The 23609-nt window shown below is 42.0% G+C and overlaps 1 protein-coding gene across 2 annotated transcripts in view; it reads left to right on the forward strand.

Annotated features, from left to right (window-relative positions):
• CORIN (corin, serine peptidase) overlaps nt 1–23609 on the forward strand; it is a 308207-nt gene that overhangs the window by 235500 nt on the left and 49098 nt on the right. For both annotated transcript variants that reach the window (XM_007071024.4, XM_043544404.1), the window contains exons 12-14: nt 5326–5471; nt 10195–10302; nt 16549–16662. In XM_007071024.4, coding sequence (XP_007071086.3) covers nt 5326–5471; nt 10195–10302; nt 16549–16662 — 368 coding nt within the window. The remainder of the gene's footprint in view (nt 1–5325; nt 5472–10194; nt 10303–16548; nt 16663–23609) is intronic.

Genomic DNA, 23609 nt, shown 5'->3' on the forward strand with positions numbered 1-23609 from the left:
CAAATGAAGAGTGTAGCTAGAAATACAAGTATTCATAATAGTGCTTAGCTCATATGGAGAGCTTCATATATTCAAAGCACTGTACCAAATATTAACTAATGAAAGATGAGATTTGAATGTGATGGTCACTTTTCCAAAATTGGAGAGCAAGTACTATAAAAATATAGTCTAGTTTTGTCCCATTGTTTTTTATTGTACAAACTAAAATGCTTCTTAGTCTATCAGTGCAAGGATTTTTCTGTTTCCTTAGGGGTCAGCATTGGGATTTGTAATGTAAAGTGTTGCCATTAAAATATTGACTAAGTAGTACATTGTTATATTTGATTGATTCACAGATTATACTGATTTAGGAAGAACTTTAGACACAGTAATAGATAGAAATAGAAAAATTATTTGGAAGCTATAAAGAAATGGATTCATCCTAGTGGACTGTGATTTAACTTGGGTAAATGCAAGAGACAGAAATATAAAATATTTATTTTTAAATATTTAATTGCTGTCTGAAGCTCTTAAAAAGCAGACTATTTACTTTCCCTTGGAAAATTCTAAGACTGTTTTCCTAGAATCTGCTCCCGCCTTTACAAATTAATTATACCCTTGTTCAATTATAGCAGTGATTAATTGGTTTGAACAGTGCGTACACATTGTCTCTTTCTGTAAACATTAAAAAAAATTCAGCTAATGTAATTTTCGCTGTGATAAACTTTCGAAGTCCAAGTGCAATTTACAACCTTGGATTTCAAATTCACATTCTAATCATACATCTGTTATACCATATACCCATCTGATGAATATAAGATTTATTGATATTGTGGATACACATCTCCATTTTCTATTCTAGGTAATACTGATCAGCAATTTTATTTCTGTTTTCTAGGTATATAACATATGCTTTAATTTATCACCTTTTTGTTATTATTTTGATCATTATGCTTTATTTTTAGTGCAGAAGACTTTGAAGAAGGTCATGTACAGCAAGGAGAACATGTTGAACCAGTTTTTGAAAATTAAGATGGCTATTATTGAGGCAATTTACTGATCTGTCATGTATGATTTCAAATTCTGTGCAATGTGGTTCATCTTTAATAAGGCATTTGTGGTATCAGCACTGGTCCTGTTAACTGAACAGTACATAGCACTTCTGCAATGACAAAGGGCATGATCCTTTAAGCCCTCCACAGTCAGAGCTGTCCTTCCAAAATTTTGAGATTACATTATTTTTATTTGCAAGTAGTTTCTAGAGACTTTGGTTGTTTGATCAATCAGGTCTGTGGCATAAAGAATGTGCTGGCAGCAACAGATTTCTGGGGAGACTAAATTTCCTCACAACTGATGTAATTTAGGTGTTCCCATCATTTTGTGCAGTATCACCCTGTATTTGAATTAGTGGCATTTTGCAGAGATCAAGGAAATATTTTGTAGCGGCATAGCTACAGTGGTGCAAGTGGTGCAGTCAGACCAAGGTCCATGAAGTTATGGAGGCCAAACCAGATGGAGCAATGCTCTGACACTTCATCTGGCAAATGGGGTCACAATGCCACTCACTCAAATTTAGCTCCCATGTCATGGGGTGAGTGGGGAGTGTTGGAGCTCAGTGTGTGAGGTGTTGGGGGTGGAATCGGGAAGGGGGTCCCTTACTTATTTTTGCAAGAGGGCTTTCTGGGGCCTTGTTACAGCACTTTTATTTCAGTTTACTTTTAAATAAGTTTAATATTCATGGAAGGTGCTAGATTGAAAATCCTGCACACTGAAGTTCCTGATTTAATGCAAAATAGAGAGAGCTTCCTCGCTGCTTTGCCAGTGACCATCATCCTTGTTCTCTGCTACCCATTTCTTCCTTGGACTTTTTCTGTTGGCTCTGCCAAACTAGTGTGGTAGTCTGTCTCCATTTTGTTGTGATTGCCTATTAACTAAGAACAAGTTTCAGACCACCAGATCATTTCGCACAGACTGCCGAATAGCCAGCAAATGTCAACTTTGGTCAATACAACCAAGACTAGATTTGAACGAGTGACCTAGAAGTAAAAAAGCTCCGTATTCTGTTACCAAGCCCCTAATCCATTCAGTACCCCAGAAGGGAGACATTTTATTGGAACAGCAAAAGGCAACATTGTTCTTCTAAATTGTGTGCTGTTTTTTCTTGCTATATTGCAAAGAGCTAACATCTGCACTGTTATTGGCTTCAGACATCTATTTGACACGTTAACTGAATTTTAATTATTCCCCCAAAATTAAAAATGAATGTCTTGCAGCAGTCATTGGAAACTGTCTCCTCTGAGAGAAGGTTGGTTTTTTGAAAGGGTGAGGTTGAAGGAGCAGGGACATGTTGAAGGCACAAGTTACTCAGATGTTTCAGTAAACTAGAACAAAACTTTTAAAATCTACTTTATTGTTTTCACTCCTCTGGCTGTCATCAGAAAATAAGCAGAGCAGAAAACTCTGGAATTCAGAAGGTTGAGGCCAAACTACAAAACAATGTAGGGCAACTGTTCAAACGTGATTTGAATCAACACAGAGTAGTAAGCTTGTTTGGAGGCAGGGCTGACTCTGGATTTTTGCGGCCCCAAGCAAAAAATTTTTTGGCTGCTCCCGCTTTTTTTTCGTGCCATGCCGCCCCTGGCTCCGCCCCAACTCTGCCCCTTCCCAACCCCTTCCCCAAATCCCCGGCCCCACCTCCTCCCCCATGCGTGCTGCATTCCCCCCCCCCATTACTTCCTGCGCCCCTGAACACATTGCTGCTCCGCGTCTCCCCCCTCCCTCTCAGGCGAGGGAGAGGCAGCGCATTCAGGGGAGCAGGCGGAGCGGAGGTGACCGAGGGTGTGGGCGGGAGGAAGCACAGGAAGTAACGGGGCGGTAGAAGAACCTCTCCCCGCCCCAGCTCACCTCCGCTCCACCATCACCGCTTTCCCTGAATGCACCGCTGCTTGGCTTCTCCTCCCTCCCTCCCAGGCTTGCCGCGCCAAACAGCTGTTTCGCACGCTGCAAGCCTGGGAGGGAGGGGGGAGAAGTGGAGCGGAGGTGATCTGGGGTGGCGGGGGCACATTTCTAGGGCGGCATGGCCGGCGCCGGGATGCCTCCCCTGGAAATGTGCCGCCCCAAGCACCTGCTTGTTTTGCTGGTGCCTAGGGCCGGCCCTGTTTGGAGGAGAGGCAAATCTAAAAGGAAACAGATTACTGCTGAGCTGTAACAAAGCAAGTTGATTTAAGACCATTCTTATAAAATGAATCTCTTTATAGTACACTGTGCCTCATTTCAATTGGGCACAGAAATAGAGTTCAGTCTGTTCTCATTCTAAGTGAATCTTGTTACAGTCACAAGTAAAATAACTGAATGGTTTTCTGTGGCTAACTGAAAAGAATATGCAGATACCTTTTGCAAAGGCAAAGGGCAACTGCCGTTATCCACTCTAGTTTCCAGCACTTGCCACACAGGCAACTGATTTTGCAGCTTTTCTCTGCAGAATGCAGGGTACACACACACACCTCTACAATACATACATACTCCATTCTTACTATTTAAATGAAGGGTTGATCATTCAGGCAAAGAAACAAAAATGAATCTTATTTTTTTAACCTCCCCCCTCCCCACAAAACCAAATTAAATTTTAGAATAATACTGAAAATATTATGATGTCATTGTATGCATTGTTGGTACAGTATGTATGACCTTGGTTTAAACAGCATGTTAAGTTTAGGTCACTCCTTTTGAAAAGTGACAGCAGAAGGAGAAGAGGTCCAGAGAAAGACCATGAAAATGATTAGTAGCATGGAATGACTTCCATATATGAGCCAAAATTAAAAAGATCAGCGCTGCTTAGTATTGAGAAGAGGCAAATTAAAGGTGACGTGACAGAAGCACACAAAATATTGAGAAGATAAATTGGACCCTCCTGTTCAAAACTTTTCTCATAATATAAGTACTAACGGTACATTCACTGAAGTTGGAAGGCAACATTTACAACTAATAAAACAAAACACTTTTTTACACAATACACAATTAACCGGTGGCACTCACTGAAAAAAGATATAATTGGAACAAAGACCTTTGTAAGATTCAAAAAAGGACTGGACCATTCCATGAATATAAGAATATCATCTGCAGTTACTCGGATAGAATAAAAAATTATAGGCATATCAGCCCCTGATACAGGACATAAGCCAATCAATAATTGCCTGTGGTTAGGAGGAAGCTTTGCCCATAGACAAGTTATTACAAAATTTCCAATTATGGGTTTTCTTTCCATGCAATTGAAGTATTTGGTACTGGCCATTCTGAGAGACAGGATACTAGTCTAGATGGACTATTGATCTGATCTGCTATGGCAGTTCCTATGTTTCTATGATGGAAAATAAATATTCAAAATCAACACAGTTTTTTTGCCTCTATAGGCCTGATACAAATGTTGATGGTTAAAGTGACCACACCCTCAAAACTAGGTCACATGGTCTCAAACCATCTTAATTTTACGAAATTCACTGAAGTCTTTTGCTCTTTTGTTTTCCAGGTTTTAAATCCCTAGACTGCCTGGAATCACAGGTTCAAATACATGCAGGATTGACTCAGCCCTATAACCATCTGTGCGGTACATAGTGTACTACACCCTGTGTGTGGGTCTCTGAGAAGAGACCTTAAAAATCTAGAACCTGCCTGTTCTCTATGAACATTAAAAGTTCCTATGGCACTTCTTTGTTAGATAAGGCATATGATCCAGTGTCCCTGGCCAAAATTTTCTTTTCCCTGCTAGTTGTTATGCAGTGTGGTATGGCTGCTGCCCTCCACATCATAAGAGACAGTATTTCATTGGTGCAGTTTGTATGCTTTTTGTGAAGTGCTTTGGCATCCTTCAGGAGGCCGGTCTTAGTGTAGCTGTGAAACATTAGTATTGTTATACTGATTCATTTAAAAATTTCTATTAGAATAATATCTTTCCCTGATCTCTCTGCATAGAATGGAGTTTAGTATCTTTTGCTTTAAGAATGTTTCCTCTGTCATTTCCATCTGAGCAAAGGTTGTTTGTAAGAAACTTTACAATTGCTATTGTGACTTTTATGGTATGACTCAGGCAATAGTTTGCTTACCATAATTTTCTTAACAAAAATCTCAGCAGTGATGAAACATTTTAATATATTTTCTTTAGTCTAAGGAAAGTTAAATGCCTGTAAAAAAAAAGCTTTCTTTCATATAAGGAAGATTAACAGCTTATTTTTTTTTTCCATCTTCAAATCCTCAACTAGGAGTGCGAGTTTCCAGCAATAGTCTGTAACCCATCATGACATGTTTTTCCACCCTATGTCTTTACTCACCCTCTCCAATTCATCCCTCCAGGGTGCTGTGTGAGCATTCCAAAGAACGCTGTGAATCTGTGCTTGGAATTGTGGGCCTGCAGTGGCCAGAAGACACAGACTGCATTCAGTTCCCAGAAGAAAACTCAGACAACCGAACCTGCCTAACACCTGATGAGGATGTGGAAGGTTACTAGTTAGAATATTTATAACTGGATATTGAATATAAATTTGTAGCTTGCTGTAAGTTAGTGATCCCATTTCATACTTTAATACACCCTCTTTAAATTATATTATGCAAAGTAGGTGAATTAAACTCTCAGTATGGCTAATATACTATACAAATGATTCAAAATCAGATTTGGGAGAATTCCTGTTTCTTCCAACTACATATTATCTATTTACATCTAGGAGAAAGTTTTGTTAAGAAATTGAAGAGCTTTCATTCTAGGGAAGGACAAAATTACCCTCATTCTGATTACCCACACATCTCAAGTGTGGGTAAACAAAACACCTCCCACTTGCCTGTATTTGCACATGAGCCCAGTTACCTTCAGACCTGCCAACCTGCTGCTGTGTAGCATTACTATTTATCTAAGGGAAAGCCAAGATCTTGGCAATGCTAAACAAACAAGCTGTGATCCAGTCTTTGCTTAAGAAACCAATTCTACAGATGTTAGTGTCCTTGCTAACTACTGTCTGCTCTCTTTCTCCTTTTGGGGGAAGGTCTGAAAGGAGTATCAGGCCAACTTCAACAACGTCTGACAACCTCAGATTTCTTGAACCCATCCATACTATTGCTCATCAAATACTGTTGATGCAAATCAGGGGTCTGGAACACATGAATGGAATTGCCTTTAAATGATTCTGCTTATTCCCTATAAAGAGAGGGAGGCTGGTGTTGTACAGTTGCTCCTCCTAACTGAAGGGCCTCAGCTGTGGAGTGGGGCAACTCTGTCCCGCCTTTCATTTTTTATCAGAGTCTTTACTCATTGCTGTGATAGTGAGGTGACATGAGCTAGAGTATCAGCAATATGCTTATGACCCTCAACTCTTTAATCTCCCTTTCATTTGACTAAGATGTAGATGTCTCCACAGTCTCCTGGTGTCTGATTGAGATTGGATCACAGATGAAAGCCAGTTGTTTTACAATCAAACTAGATAAGAAAGATATGATGCTGAGTGGAAAAAGGGAAGTATTTGAGGGTTCAGCAAAGGATATAGCTGCATCAAAGGTGTTTAACTGCAGATCACCACATTGGTTCACAATTGGGAGACCTTACAAAAGCCTTTGTTGCTTCTTGGATTCTGAGATTGCATTAGTGAGCAAATCCACCTTTTTGTTATACCTTCACAGTGCCGACCAAACTCCATTTGTATACACCTTTGTTATCTCTAGGCTAGGCTAATGCAACATGCCCTACCTGGATTGGCCTGGTTAGTGCAGAATATGACTGTCCTGGTCCACTCAGAAGACTGTCAGTGAGAACATATTACTTCCTGTGCTCCACACTCTGCACCAATGTCTGTGTGCCCAAATCACCATGAAAGATATGCATAAATCATGTAATAATAATAAAATAGTTATTATGAGAAGTTAGAAGACATAGGAGTAAATTTAGCCTTAAGCTATGCCCTGCAGCAATCTGGTGGGGGGAAAATAATCACCCATTCTCTATATAGAGGAAATAAAATCACCCATTCTCTATATAGAGGAAATAAAATCAAACTTCTGGTGCAAGGGATCCTAATGAAAATCCCAAGTTGTAGGAAAAATAATGCGGTGTTAATCTGCAGCGTATAAATTAACTTCCATCCCTCCTCTGTGTGGAGTAAAAACTTTGGTTTTGGGTGGTAGGATGTAATTGGATACATTTTTAAATGAATTTTTAAAAACAGTTGTGAGATGTTTTCAGAGTTAAATTGGGTGCACACATTTTATTCAGCATCTCCTTTAAAGTCCCTTTCAGGAACATCTCAGTTAAATTAGTAAAATAGAATGTGGCTACTGTGCTGACTACCTGGCTGTCCATTTATTATCTTGTCACTGACAGTATGAATTAGACACCTTTGTAGAACAAATCAAAAGAGAAATTTATACTGTTAGTTACTCCTTTATAAGTAGCCTAATTGCTTAGTAAAGCAATGTTATCAAAGTTGTCCTTAGGCTGACTCATTGCTAGTATTTCACATTTGTTTAATGAAAGATTTGCACCAGCTGCCAGTGTTAGTTAGAAAAACAAGCCTCTTGGAAAGTTTAAAATACTATAATAAATATTTCAGAAGGACACTACAGCAAAAGAAGTTAGACTTTTGGGTATTTTTAGTAAGTAGTCATGGACAGGTCACGGGCAGTAAACAAAAATTCACAGCCTGTGACCTGTCCATGACTTATACTATAAATACCCCTGACTAAATCTTGGGGAGGCCGCTGCAGGGGGGCGCCGCTGTGGGGTGGGCACGGCTGCAGGGGGAGGGCACCCCAAGGGGCCACTTCTCCGGCCACCCCGGGGACCACTGTCCAGGGCCAGCAACAAATGTTACAGCTGGCTGCAGGGCTGCATGAGCGGCTGGCTGAAGAGCTGCTCCAGCAGCGGCTGGTGTGGCTGTCCCCAGGGCCACCTGAACAGGTAGCCCCTGAGCCAGCTGCTTGGGCATCGCTGGGGTCAGCCACACTGGCCGCTGCGGAAGTCACAGAGGTCTCAGAAAGTCACGCAATCCATGACTTCTACAACCTCCATGACAGACACAGAGCCCTATCAATGATTACAAAATATAGGTGATTTGCCCACTTAAACTATAGCTGTCAAAAACATTACAGTATTGAATCATTTAAGCCCCCCAAAACCTTACATAATGTGATGAATCCAAGAATAAACTGCTCCAAGATGGCGTGCCCAGTGAACTCAAACGAATTTATTCGTAGCAGACTTTATCCCCACGCAGTGGTAGTAAACACAATTCTTTTTGTTTAAAAGAAAGTGGAAAACATTGCTGTTTTTTTAAGGTCATGAATTTTATTTGTAACTTTTTCTCATATAGCACCTTAAAAGTTAGATATAAAAAGTACATAAGAAACTGTATTGTATTAAATACCCTAGAGAACTTGTAGAAAAAGGAAGTAGAAAATAGAGGGACTGGATGTCATTGATAGGGAGTTGGGAGGAGTCAAAGTTCCCCAGCTGTAAAATGCGTGGATTTTCAAAAACACCTAAGGGTTAGGGCCCAGATCCTCAAAGGGATTTCAAAATTCCTTTGAAGGTCTAGGACTTAGTTATTGCAATGTCTAACTTGTACATACCTAGCCACCCAATGGAATCCACAGCCCCAGGCTAGGTAGTTAGGCCCCTCATACAATGCCTGGGAGAGTTAGATACCTAAGAATGCAATCCACAAAACCTGGCATGCTGATCGGGTAGCTGCATAATCTAACCAATGGAAAATGCTGAGGACAGTGGTATGGCTTAAATCCCTCCCCTCTTGAGACGTTAGGCATCTATATCTGGGCTGGAAAGAGGCATTTATCTCTGCTTGGGATTCTCACACATTCTCTACAGAAAGAAAAGGAGTACTTGTGGCACCTTAGAGATTAACAAATTTATTTGAGCATAAAAGCTTTTGTGAGCTACAGCTTACTTCATCGGATGCATCTTCCACTGAATGCATCCGATGAAGTGAGCTGTAGCTCACAAAAGCTTATGCTCAAATAAATTTGTTAATCTCTAAGGTGCCACAAGTACTCCTTTTCTTTTTGCAAATACAGACTAACACGGCTGCTACTCTGAAACCTGTCATTCTCTACAGAGTTATTCTCAGTCTCTCTGACCCAATGTATATTTATTTACAAACAATGGAACAACTTCAACAAAAGGCCCTGAGAGAGCCCTACACCAAAATATCCCATGGTCCAGTGGTAACAGCACTCACCAGAGAGGTAGGAAACCCAAATTCAAATCCCATGAGGCAGAGGAGGGAATGTAACTAGTCACATCCTGGGCAAGTACCTTAACCAATGGACTAAAGGGTATAACGCAGGCCACTGGCTTTCCAGGCTTTGTATGTGTATAAGAGTGCTCTGAGAAGTTCTACTGGATTGGGTTCACAGAAAGATAGGCAGTGGAAGCCCTTGTTTGAGGATCCCACTGGGGCTTAGGCAAGAGATAGGAGCCCAGCTGCCTAGACTGAGGCAATTGTGTGCATATTCACTGGTGGAAACCTAGGTGCCTTGGGAGTTAAATGATGGAAACTCAGCTGCCTAGGGACTTTAGGTGGCTCCAGAGTTAGGCAGCAGCTGAGCAGGGGTTTTAAGGATCTGAATTGCACCTAATGTTGGACTTAGGCACCTAAATCCTTTTGTGAATCTAGCCCTAAGTGACTTAGGAGCAAAAGTCAACTTTGACTTTCAATGGGACTTTTTTTCCCTAAGGCACTTCTGAAAATCCTTTCTGGCCATTGTGATGTGAGGATTAATTGGTGAATACTTATTAAGGACTCTGAATTTTTAAAAAAGGCTATGTAATTGCTAAATATTGTTATCTGTTATAAAATCAACACACTGAATGGTTTACCTCTATCTGTTCAAGACAACATCAGTGGACAATATAACTAGAAAAGTGGTGCCCTCAACCTAAACAATATCTGCTAATAATGTTGTGAGGCTTTGAAACTTGAGAGTGGCAGTATGTGGGAAAGTAGTGATGGGTACTCAGACCCACTCCATCCTCCGTATATTTGTCAAGGATAGTTTCCATTTCTGTATAGTTCCAACTTAGTATCTCATAGAGTTCGTGTTCCTGTCTTCTACCCTTTTTACTAAGTCACAATGATTAATAATCGTAATAAATAAAGAGTACTATGTGATAATTAATGCTTTCCAGTTTGCTGAAAGTGTTATGTTTTCTGACATTGACAGAGTGCTCACCCAGTCACTTCAAGTGCCGTTCTGGGAGGTGTGTCTTGGCCTCCAGAAGATGTGATGGCCAGGCTGACTGTGAAGATGATAGTGACGAGGACAACTGTGGTAAATAAACGAAATGAGTCAGTTGATTGAATGGAAAGCTGCTGGAGTATCAGAGTACATAACAGTTGCTCTCCATCATTTTGTTCAGGCCACAGTCTGAAAGTTCAAAAGATAAGCCCCTTTTCCTCAAGAAAAAGCTGTGAAATGTATTTGAATATTGAATTTTTAATGATTGATTGTCAAATTAGTACAGGCCACATCCTGCTTGCTGAATATCAACATCATTTGTGACACTGAAAGTGTGGGAGCCCTGGTAAGCCAACTTCCAGACTGTTTGAATATTAGTTTATCATTTAGGAGGAAATCTTTAGTTGTGCAGGCTCAATTCCCCATTGTATTGCTCTATTGATACTGATGGAGTTATACTGGGGTAAAAAAGGAATGAGTGCTGAAAATCAGGCCCTGAATATTCAATTACAATTTTAAATGTTTACATGTCAACATTCTTTTTATGATGTGCTGAACACAGGCTGGAGACCTTATTGTAGTCTAGTTTCCCTTACTGCAATGGGCTCCGACACTGGAAGTGTCAGGAATGATGTCAGTTTTCAGCTGTGAGCCTCCAGCAGTAGGCTCAAGAATATCACATGTAACTACAAACTTTATTTTCAGTTTCATTCCAAAGTTCTTTCATGGTGAAAAGCCGCTCTTACCGCTTAAATGTAGAGAAAGTGCTTTGGCTGAGCAACAATGAGCAAATCCCCTGGAAAACAATTCTAGTTAATTAACAATTGTTTTGGTTGCCCTTCCTTCAAAATTATTGTCATTGACACTTGCTTTTAACTCCCAAGAACACTAATAGCGAACTATCTTTTAGACTCATTTTATACTCCTTGACTTTAAGGTCTGAAATATTGCTCTGATACATAAAACAAATTTCTTAAGTAGATCTCTCTCTTTTTAGTCTAGACAAAATGTCGCTAGCAATCAACGGAATTCTTATCAGCTTCTATAAATATGGAAGGCTGCATCTGCTAGAAAATTACAGCTGTCAGAGTGACATTTCATTGACTACGGGTAATGTTGTTACTGAAGAACAGCCAGTGCTTTTAGAGCTCTAGAAGTTGCTCTCTCTAGCTCATTCATATTCTTTGTGTGTAGGACAAACTCAGAGATCATTGAACTTTCCCTGTGTAAATGACTAGCTCAGAATATATTGGATTTAGTTTTTTAAGAAAAGAACACACTGATTTTTGTACCATTAGTTCACCAAGCTGTATTTAAAGAATGTATATTTTAGATGCCATAAACAGTAGGCATAGTAGCGGATACTGTGTTAGGACAACCAGACTGACTATGTCCATTGATGTCCTGTGACAAGATCTGCACATCACAGGATGAAGGGGGCCATTTACAGTTCCTTCATTCTCAAGCTGTCCTGCCTCGAGTGTAAGTTAGAACGGCCCTTAGGCTACGCGTAAGAGTCCACCTGCAAATTTAAAATTGGCAGAACAGAGCTGTGCTCAGTGCCAGCTGTGCCCTCTCCCTTTGTGCCCTTCCCTGCTCTGACATGCCTTCTGTGGTTGGATGGTTTGCTTGGTTGTCTTAGGAGCCAGCTCTGTCAGCTTTTGCTCTAGCTCTGAGAGTTTCATTACTCCACTGGGGATAGCAAGTAGATAGCAAAAAGGTGGCAAACAGGAGTATTGTGAATGTGAAGGAGCGTAACCTTCAAAATCAGCACTTTGTCTTTTACAGTTTGCTGCAGCTCTAGTTCTCACTGTAGTATTTTAGCTGGGGTCAAAAAGTCCTGGTATTTAATTTTAAGGACTCGAGTAATAAGAATTGCACAATGACTGTACCAGTGACAATGAGTTAACACATAACTTTAAGGAGAACAAAGGTGAGATAGTGCGTGAATCCCCTTCTCCCATCAAAAGCAGGATTTGACATGGGAATTGTATAAATACAGACATGTTTTCCATAAAACATTAAGAAATTCATGTTATAACAAAATCCTTATTGTACAGATGCTAATCAAAAACGACACATTTGGCATGCAGAATAGAACTCACAATCTTCTGCTGCAAAAATAGTTTGTATGTCCATGGCTGGAGTCATTGAAATATACACACTGAACTTCTGTTCTAACGGGTGCCTCTGTTCCATTCAAAGATAAACAATGTTAATGCATTTATGTAGTGTCCTCAGGAGTCATAGGACACTTGACAGTAAAACATTGTAAACATTTTAAAAGTAATCAAGGGCAACAGTGAACAAATATTTAGTTAGTGGTAAATGATTAGTCAGACTGATGCATAACTTTGGGCCTGTCTAACAGTAAGTGCATGAGAAGTTGGGGTGTAAACTTACAGAGCACTAGTGGATTGTATACTAGCTGTCCATGTGGACTCTGCTACGCTGCACTAAAAGTTCCTTAGTGTGCATTGACTTACTCCCATTTCAAAGTGGAGTAGATCAAAGTGCTCTACGGAATTTTTATTGTGCAGCAGCAGGGTCCCACACAGTTACCACACAGCACTCTAGTGCACGGTAGGTTTATGGCCCAGCTTGTCATGCACTAACTGTTTGTCCAGACTAGCCCTTAGATTCTTAGGCTAAAGTCACCTATTCTGTTCTATTCAGGTTCTTAGATCTCCCCTCACCATCATACTGTCTGAGTGCCTTCCAAAAGTACATTAAGCAATGTGACTAGCATTTACCTCCCTTTTCCCCCTCAATGGGAAAATTAGCATTCAATGTATGTCTGCTATGCTATATGTATTTATTAGGAAGGCATGGTCAAAGAGCTGCACCTTGTATTTGGAATGGAAAGTGATGATATTTGAGATGGTTATTAGAACCTGTGAGAGTTCATTTCGCAGCCTTGCACTGGCACCCAAGAAAGCTCTAATCACTGCACAGATGAGCTTTATCCTTGCAGTGGATAACTCTATTGTCCCGAGGAGCAGGGCAGGGACAGGAGAGATCACAGATGTGGGTGTGTGCATTGAGTAGCCACATACCAACCATAGGCCCAATCTTGGAGTTTCAGGCAATCTTTTAGGTCTCCTGCGCCTAGACCATTAAGTGCCTTTAAAATGAAGACAAAGACTCTGAATTTGACCTTGAACATATTCCTAAGATACAAAAGCCCTGTATGGGACAGGGATGCATAACCACTCCTCTGGTACAGGGAAGTGTAACTCACACACATGTGTCCTAACCTGGACTTCTGTAACTTAGAAGGGAATTCAACCAGAGGAAGAGCATGCAGGAATCTCACAAAATCGACTTCTGAGATATTGGCACCTTCAACCCAAATGTTAGCTCTGATTTTTGGGATAGAATCTGTAACCTAAACTGAGCAAAACACAGAGCATGATAACCTGGCTCTCACCATTGCCTCCTTGGCCCATCTGGAATCATTTCAACAATTGATAACTGTCAGCACCAAGGTGTTTAAATATGAGAAAATGAAGATAAATTAATAATGCCTCATTCTTGTTGTCATGAACTGGGACATGGGTGGTCAGGTCTAGTGGGTCTGGAATGGACTGGGCAGGACAGGAGCAAGGCTGGGAACAAGGCAGGAGCAAGGCTGGAGTGAGACTAGGAGCAGGGCAGGCACAGAAAAGATAGCAGATGTGGATGCGTGCATTGAGGAGCCAGTGATCATTTGTTGCTGTGGGACTTAAAAATAGACTTGCTGACTTCCTCAGCCAGTCAGGCAAGTGGCCTATCAGGTGGACCTGCTGTTGCTCACCTGTGCTCATAGGCTGCCTGGAGACTGGACAAGATACAGCTGCAAGTTCTCATTCCTGAAACTTGTTCATCATAGTATTGCTTATTCTCCCCCAGTAATGCGTGACCTCTCAGGAAGGCCAATTATTCCTCTGTGTACAACTCGTAACAGTTCTAATGTGGCTTATTAAATAAGATGTAAATGAAGTGGAGTACTGTGTGCATTCAGTATACTACATTACAATTACTGATGGAGGAACCCAAACAAATTATTTCTATAGTCATGTGAGCTGACTTTTCTCACACTCACAGTCATAAATGTGTTCACCTTGGAAATAGACCCTGTGTAAGCTACATTTCCTTTTGCTAACTTAGTAACTGCTATCCTTTGCTGAACTAGTGCACTACATGAGCTCCAGCCCCAAGAAAAGTTTAATAGTACTATACTGTCCAAGCCATTCGTACCATAGCGAACTCACAGAACAGAGGTTTGTTTATTTTTTGTTTTGATCACATGGGCCAGTCACCTGAATCTGACCTTGGATTAAGTTTTAAGTATAAAAGCCAATGTGATCAGCTATAGAATGGATTAAACAAGGCAGCCACAAATCCATCTATTTTAAATAAATATTAGTAGAGTAAAATCAAGGGAATTCTATTTATCATGTATTATTATGGCCTCCTGTGTTACTATTGTGTCAGTGATGCATGAGGACATTTCTTCATCAGAGTAAACTGTTTCCAAACTCTGACGTTAGAGTGAGATGCTTTAATAATTATTTACAGAAAACTGTAAAGGTAAAATTGGAAAGCTAGATGTTTTATGAACCTACATTATGCCATTCTTAATTTCCTCCATTTGACAAACTAGGAACCTACTATCAAAAAACTCTGACCCAGTTTTACAAGAGTTCATCTTGATTTTTTTATGAAGCCAGTGCAACTGATTAATGTCATTTGGAGGAGACAATGGCTGTGTTAGCTGCATAATAATGAATTTTCAGGTAGATGCATATAGTTGGCAAGGGTGAATCTGTGTAACCACTCGATGCAGTGGTAAAATATTAGATTACTGCAAACAAGGAAACATTGTACTTATGCCCAATATGGCTAGCTCCTCTCCACCTCTCAGTCTGTTCTCTGCCTCTTTTTACATCAATATTGCAAGAAAAAATATTCCATGGTATTTAATGGAGATTACCAAAAGAAACAAGTTCACAGTATTTCCATTTTTGAAAGACGAGTATGCTAAATGTTGATATTTTGAACATAGCCCCTTTACTTTTAAATTAAATTGTGCAGCATCCAGGATGAGAACTATTCACATATCCTTTGTAATGTATATCAGAAATAGTTTGGTAGGGATGTTTTCCTGAGTTAGGACCTAACTTGATGGATATAGTGTAAGCAAAGGATAAGGTAAGTGTAATTGGTCAGAAAGAACAATGGAATATTGTATATTTCATGCCCATTTGAATAAGTGTTTACTTTGACAATCTTGCTTCTGTTCCCTCATTAGTAATTATTTTTGATACTCTTTAAAATATATATTGAAAATTGAACATACCTTGAATTTTTCAGAAACATTAAGGAAAAAAACACCTTTTTGCAAGTAGATCTGCGGCAACATTCAAAACTTCATGAATTCGTGTAGATTTCAGCAGGTGTTTTTGGTTAATGTGAAAAAAGAAAAATGTTTGGAAATGTCAAAGTGATTTGTTTTGACATCAAAATGGAACATTTAGATTTTTGGGGTCTGGTGCCTGAATCTCCTTCTGCATCTATTCACAGAACAGGAGGAGGAGGTGGTCTCCTTATAGCTTTTAGCTCAGTGGTTACAGCACTCATCTGGGAGACCCAAGTTTGAATTACTACTCTGGAGCGGGGACTTGAACCCTGGTCTCCTGGGAGTGCCCATGCTACCCAGCTAAATGGTATTCTGGAGTAACTCTCTCTCTCTCAGGTTTCAGAGTAACAGCCGTGTTAGTCTGTATTCGCAAAAAGAAAAGGAGGACTTGTGGCACCTTAGAGACTAACCAATTTATTTGAGCATAAGCTTTCGTGAGCTACAGCTCACTTCATCGGATGCATCCGATGAAGTGAGCTGTAGCTCACGAAAGCTTATGCTCAAATAAATTGGTTAGTCTCTAAGGTGCCAGAAGTACTCCTTTTCTCTCTCTCAGTTTGTCCTGTTGAGCCTGTTCTACTTTGTATAAAATTCTTGAAGAGTCATTGGAGCAGAAACCGGAACCCAAGGGTTCCCCATCCCAGCTGAGTGCCCTAACCACTGGGTTACAGAGTCATTCTCACTTGCTTTCTCTTTTTGACCCAATGACAATACAAGTTTCAGGTTGAACAAAATGTTTAGTTTCACCCGAAACCATTTTTTTCCAACTTTGTAATTCACCTAAAATTTTGAAAAATTTGTTTCAATTTGACCTGAACCAGTTTTTTTCCCTGTTTCTCAGAACTACAAGCTAACCGAAAAATCAGCCATTCACACAGCTCTAATTGCAAGTAAATGTTAAAATGGAATATCTCAAAGCTCTTGTTCTCTATGTCCAGGTTGTAGAGAAAGGGGACTTTGGGAATGTCCATCGAACAAGCTGTGTATCCAGCATGCCATGATCTGTGACGGCTTTCCGGATTGTCCTGACAAGGTGGATGAAAAGAACTGCTGTAAGTGCTTAACCAGGGTGACGGTCAGGACTGAATCTAGAATTTTGGGGGCACTGGACAAACTGTAGAAGCAGTCCCATAAAGGCATAATGGCCCCACCCCTCCCCTTAGCTCCCTATCATTCGCCTTGTTGCTCCAAGTTCTCCCTCTCCATCCTATAACCTCTCTCCTTGGTTCCACTTCTCACTGCTGTGGCTCCATATCTCCACCTCGTCCTGTCTCTCCTTGCCTGGTCTCTTTCCGTTTGTGTCCACTTGGCTGCTATTTTTTATTTGTAGCTCCTTGGCTCCTGTCTCTTCCTCTAACCTCCTTGACTCCCTTTCGTATAACCTATGGCTGCTTGGATCTTCTTTACTCCCACTTGTCTTACCAAATCCCGGGACTTTTTGGCTTTTGTTCCTCCCCCTGCTCCCTTTGCTCCTTTCTTCCCACGTTTCCATTGTCTCTTCCTTCTCACCATATCCAAGGTGGCAATGAGTGCCAGCGGAATACAAGTTTCAGAGTAACAGCCGTGTTAGTCTGTATTCGCAAAAAGAAAAGGAGTACTTGTGGCACCTTAGAGACTAACCAATTTATTTGAGCATAAGCTTTCGTGAGCTACAGCTCACTTCATCGGATGCATACTGCGGAAGTGAAGAAACAGACCGACAGAGCCAGAAGAGGAATACAAGTGTATCCCATGCAGTGCCAACAAGAGTGTAGGGATACCACAGCGATCCCCATTGGGGCCTGGGTAATGGTTCTATACCTGCAACCACTAAGAAATTCCTCCTTCCTTCGGCTGATAGCTAGAAACAGCCGTGAGTTCCTTTTCACAGTTTATCAGTGGGATGGGAAGAGGAGGAGGAGGAGGAGCTACTGAGTGGCAGCTGCTGTACGAGCTTCCATCTTGTTGCTTATACTTTCAGTGTGTATGTGAAGTCAGAAGTGGAGGTTGGGAAATGCTTTTGGCTGCAATTTAATGTATATATTGATGATTCTCTATTTCATCTGCTTTTAATCAAACCGAGTTCTGTGGTCTCATCTTCTGCCATCTGATCTGCCAAAGACAGGAATGGTATCTGTTAGAGCTGATTGAAAATCTGAATGTCTGTCCCCCAGGAAATTCGGATATTTCAGCATTTGTTTTCATCCTGATTGTGGAAAACACATTTTCAGTTGAAAAAACATGTTGATGTATAATTCCTGACCAGCTCTGATGCTTGTTGGAAGGGGCAGATGCTTAGAGAGGCAGTGTCTGCACCATCTGTGTAGGGTAAATGCAGTATTTGCAGTATCTGTGTAGGGTAAATGCAGTTTTGCCATACAGAATGCAGCTGCTCTTGTGTAGAAGAGCACATAGCATCAGTGCTCAAATCTCTTTTTGGCTTCCTGCATGCTTTCAGGTGCAAGTATTGTCTGATTTATTGATGGTGGATTAATTATATTGATTATTTAAGAATTCCCAATTAACAACTTAACACACTGATGTTTGATAGGCTCTTGTCCAAAGATCAGATCCAGTATTATGAGGATTATTGTTCATTTGGGAACCCTGACATGCACAGTTGGAAAAGATCTTTTGCTCTTTTAAGATTTGTATTACTAAAGTTAGTTAACACACAAATGTTTCAGTCCAGATGACATTATTGCATTATTCGTACTAATTTGACATCCAGTATCATCTCATACACATACTCACAACTATTCTTCTGGAGACCTAGAATTACTGAGACAGGACCCCTGTGGACCACCAGCTTTCTTCTCTCTGACTTGCATAATGATTAAGGCTACGTTTTAGTCACTGATATTTTTAGTAAAAGTCATGGACAGGTCACGGGCCATAAAGAAAAATTCATGGGCCCGGGACCTGTCCGGGACTTTTACTAAAAATACCCGCCCTGACTAAAACTTGGGTGGGGGGCTGTGGGTGCTCTGTGGGGGGAGGTCCGGGGTGCCACAGGTGCAGCTTCTGCAGAAATCACAGAGGTCATGAAAAGTCATGGAATCCGTGACTTTCGTGACCTCCGTGACAGACTCGCAGCCTTAATAATGATTGCTGGATTGAGGTTTTGTCAGCCTACTTCATGGTCAGACCTATTGTAAGTTTGATGACTGTCATGAATATTCATAAGAGTGTTCAGTGTCGTTTGCCCATAACTAATTGTTTTACCTTAATAATGTTGGGGTATCCTTGTTCTAATTTATGGACTAGTATATTAATTATATCAAACTCATTAACGTATATGTCAATTGGTTACTATAACAATTCTTTGATTAAGCATCTGCTGATGTGCCTGTCACAAAATACTCCATACTGGCATCAACTGACTTTTTGCAGTTTCTCATCAGCATTCTGCAAAATTTCAACAAAATTATTTATTGCAAAAGTATGTTTTATGCCATTTTATGACCTAGCGTCACTGCTAACGTATGGTAAGCTAAACAATTTACTTTTGCCAAAGTTCATATCCTTATGTTAACTGCTTAAGTTACTATTTTACAGGTTTAGGCCTGTAGGCTTCTTGCATTTCTCCCTTATATCTTATTTTAACACATATAAGCTAGTTTTGAACTCAGCGTAACCCATAAGCTAATGCACAGATTACACAAGTCAAGATGTCTCTAAAGCTCTGAATGTTTTGAGATGTGAATAACTGAGAGCAACTCACATTTACAAAATAAACTGCAGCTTTTCAGATCAGCTGGGTTACTGTACTTATGCTACTTATATGGTTCCCATAACTGTAGAATGATGTCTCACAATCTTTAATGTACTTTTCCTCAAAATGCCCCTGTGAGATAGGGAGGTACTATTATCCTCATTTTACAGACAGGAACTGAGGAACAGAGAGACTAAGTGACTTGCCAAAGGTCACATAAGAAGTCTGTGACCTCAAGAAACTGAATCTGGGTCTCCTGAGTCCCAGGCTAGCACACTAACCATTGCACCATCCTTCGTCTCTACTCTTGCTGTCAGTCCTGGGGATGAATTATTCAGGAATGGCAGTAGAGCTTCTCAGCTGAGGGCTCTCTACCTCTGAAATTTGCTCCCCCTTCTCAGCTGGGGGCCCTCTACCTCTGGAATTTTCTCCCCCTTCTCAGCTGAGGGCTCTCTACCTCTGGAATTCGTTCCCCTTGGAGGCCTTCCAGAGCCAGAGTTAGGGAGCTTCAGGGCATGATGTGAGGCGTGGTTGTTTGGTTTAGCTTTTTCTTGATTTTGTCCGTGCGTGTGTGTGTTCTTGTTTTTCTGGGTTTACATCCTTTGTTCCTGGCCTGAAGACACATGGCTGTTAATGTCACAGCAGACAGTATCAGTTTACATTGTTTTATGGTTTTCATTGTGGATTGTTTGATGTATGATAAGATGGGTCTTTTAGTGTTGTAAATAAATGCCTGACCTGTACAGTAATACACTCTATAAACTAATAAGACATATAAAAAAATTAATGAGAACTAAGGGCCAGAGTCACTAAAGCTACTGCATGATGGTGCTAATTATACTTCTTTGAGTCAGCCTGCACTGGTGCCTCAGGGGGAAAGCCTGATAAAGTGGGGCTGGTAAAGTTGCATGACTGCCCTTCCTGAGGATTTTACGATGGCATGGGGTAGCTGTAAAATCCTATGGGGACTGTACATGAGCACAAACTGACATCAAAATGATCTTGTGGATACTGGACTGGGATGCAGGAGTACTGAGTTCAGGTCCTGGCTCTGCCACAAACTACCTATGTGACCTTGAGCAAGCCACTCCATGCTTCAGTTTCCCACCTCTGAAATGACGATGACAGTACTTCTGAATTTTAGGTATCTTAGGCCTTGTCTACACTACGAAATTAGGTTGAATTTATAGCAGTCGGTTTTGTAGAAAGCGTTTTTATACAGTTGATTGTGTGTGTCCCCACACAAATGCTCTAGGTGCATGTAGTCGGCGGAGTGTGTCCACAGTACTGAGGCAACCGTTGACTTCCGGAGCGTTGCACTGTGGGTAGCTATCCCACAGTTCCCGCAGTCTCCGCAACCCATTTGAATTCTGGGTAGAAATCCCAGTGCCTGATGGGGCTAAAACATTGTCGCGGGTGGTTCTGGGTGCATATTGTCAGCCCCCCCTTCTCTCCCTCCCTCCGTGAAAGCAAGGGCAGACAATCGTTTTGCGCCTTTTTTCCTGAGTTACCTGTGCAGACGCCATACCACGGCAAGCATGGAGTCTGCTCAGCTAACTGGCACCGTATGTCTCCTGGGTGCTGGCAGATGCGGTACTGCATTGCTACACAGCAGCAGTTAATTGCCTTTTGGCAGCAGACAGTGCAGTATGACTGGTAACCGTCATCGATGTAGTCCTGGGTGCTCTTTTAACCGGGTGCCTGGGCAAACATGGGAGTGACTCAGCCAGGTCATTTCCCTTTTAAGTTTCGTCTCATGGCGATTGAGTCCTATCGGCAGTGCACTGTCTTTTAATCTGCAGCCAGCAGAAGACTATGGCCAGCAGTCATACTGCACCGTCTTCTGCCGAGCACCCAGGTGTTGACGATGGCTAGCGGTCGTACTGCACAGTCTGCTGCCAGCAAGATGTATAAAGATAGATGAACTGGATCAAAACAAGAAATAGACCAGATTTATTTTGTATTCATTTTCTCCTCGCTCCCTCCGTGAAATCAACGGCCTGCTAAACCCAGTTTTGAGTTCTATCCTTGAGGGGGCCATTCTGTTTCTCGCAAAGCCACCCCCTTTGTTGATTTTAATTCCCTGTAAGCCAATCCTGTAAGCCATGTTGTCCGTCGCCCCTCCCTCCGCCAGAGCAACGGCAAACAATCGTTTCACGCCCTTTTCCCTGGATTGCCCGAGCAGGAGCAGACACCATAGCACAGCAAGCATGGAGCCCGTTCAGCTCACCACAGCAGTTATGACCATTGTAAACACCTCGTGCATTATCATGCAGTGTATGCAGAACCAGCACCTGAAAAACCAGACGAGGAGGCGACGGCAGCGCGGTGATGAGGACATGAACACACTTTTCTCTAAAACCGCGTTCCCCCACAATTTGGAGATCATGGTGTTAATGGGGCAGGCTCATGCCGTGGAATGCCGATTCTGGGCCTGGGAAACAAGCACAGAGTGGTGGGACCGCATAGTGTTGCAGGTCTGGGATGATTCCCAGTGGCTCCAAAACTTTCGCATGCGTAAGGGCACTTTCATGGAACTTTGTGACTTGCTTTCCCCTGCCCTGAAGCACAAGAATACCAAGATGAGAGCAGCCATCACAGTTCACAAGCGAGTGGCAATAGCCCTGTGGAAGCTTGCAATGCCAGACAGCTACCGGTCAGTCGGGAATCAATTTGGAGTGGGCAGATCTACTGTGGGGGTTGCTGTGATGCAAGAAGCCAACGCAATCACTGAGCTGCTGCTATCAAGGGTAGTGACTCTGGGAAATGTGCAGGTCACAGTGGATGGCTTTGCTGCAATGGGATTCCCTAACTGTGGTGGGGCTATAGACGGAACGCATATCCCTATCTTGGGACCGGACCACCAGGATAGCCAGTACATAAACCACAAGGGGTACTTTTCAATAGTGCTGCAAGCACTGGTGGATCACAAGGGACGTTTCACCAACATCAACGTGGGATGGCCGGGAAAGGTTCATTACGCTCGCGTCTTCAGGAACTCTGGTCTGTTTAAACGGCTGCAGGAAGGGATTTACTTCCCAGACCAGAAAATAACTGTTGGGGATGTTGAAATGCCAATAGTTATCCTTGGGGACCCAGCCTACCCCTTAATGCCCTGGCTCATGAAGCCGTACACAGGCACCCTGTACAGTAGTAAGGAGCTGTTCAACTACAGGCTGAGCAAGTGCAGGATGGTGGTAGAGTGTGCATTTGGACTTTTAAAGGGTCGCTGGTGCAGTTTACTGACTTGCTCAGACCTCAGCGAAACCAATATTCCCATTGTTTTTGCTGCTTGTTGTGTGCTCCACAATCTCTATGAGAGTAAGGGGGAGAAGTTTATGGCGGGGTGGGAGGTTGATGCAAATTGCCTGGCCGCTGAATACGTGCAGCCAGACACCAGGGCAGTTAGAAGAGCACAGCAGGAAGCGGTGCGCATCAGAGAAGCTTTGAAAACCAGTTTCATGACTGGCCAGGGTACTGTGTGACACTTCTATTTGTTTCTCCTTGATGAAAACCCGCCCCCTTGGTTGACTCTAATTCCCTGTAAGCCACCCGCCCTCCTGCCTTTGATCACATCTTGCTTGCAAAGGCAATAAAGTCACTATCGTTTAAAAAACATGTATTCTTTATTAATTGATTATAAAAATAGGGAAAGGTAGCCCGGGTGGGGTGTGGGAGGAGGGTAGGAGGGAAGGAAAAGGCCACTTTAAAACTTGTTGAATGCCAGCCTTCTGTTGCTTGGGCTGTCCACTGGGGAGGAGAGGTTGGGTGCCTGGAGCCTCCCACCCCACGTTCTTGGGTGTCTGGGTGAGGAGGCTATGGAACTTGGGGAGGGTGGAGGGCGGTTAAGCAGCAGCTGCAGTGGCAGTCTGTGATCCTGCTGCCATTCATGAACCTCCACCAGACGCTGGAGCATGTCCGTTTGATCCCTCAGTATCCCCAGCGTTTCCTCATGCCTCCTCTGATCTTCCTGCTGCCACCTCTCCTCACGTTCATCAGCCACTGTCCTGTACTCTGCTATTGTGTCCCTCCACACAGCTCTGTCAGTGCCGGACGACTGCATGAGCTCAGAGAACATCTCATCGCGTGTGCATTTTTTTTCGCCGCCTTATCTGAGATAGCTTCTGGGATGGAGGAGGGAGGCTTGAAACATTTGCAGCTGCTGGAGGAAAAAAAGGGAGTGAAGTATTTAAAAAGATACATTTTACAGAACAATGGCTATACTCTTTCACAGTGAACAACACTATTCACATTACATAGCACATGTGATTTTGGTACGAGGTCGCATTTTGCATCTTATATTGA

The sequence above is a fragment of the Chelonia mydas genome, chromosome 4, assembly GCF_015237465.2.
Source record: "Chelonia mydas isolate rCheMyd1 chromosome 4, rCheMyd1.pri.v2, whole genome shotgun sequence".
NCBI lineage: Eukaryota > Metazoa > Chordata > Testudines > Cheloniidae > Chelonia > Chelonia mydas.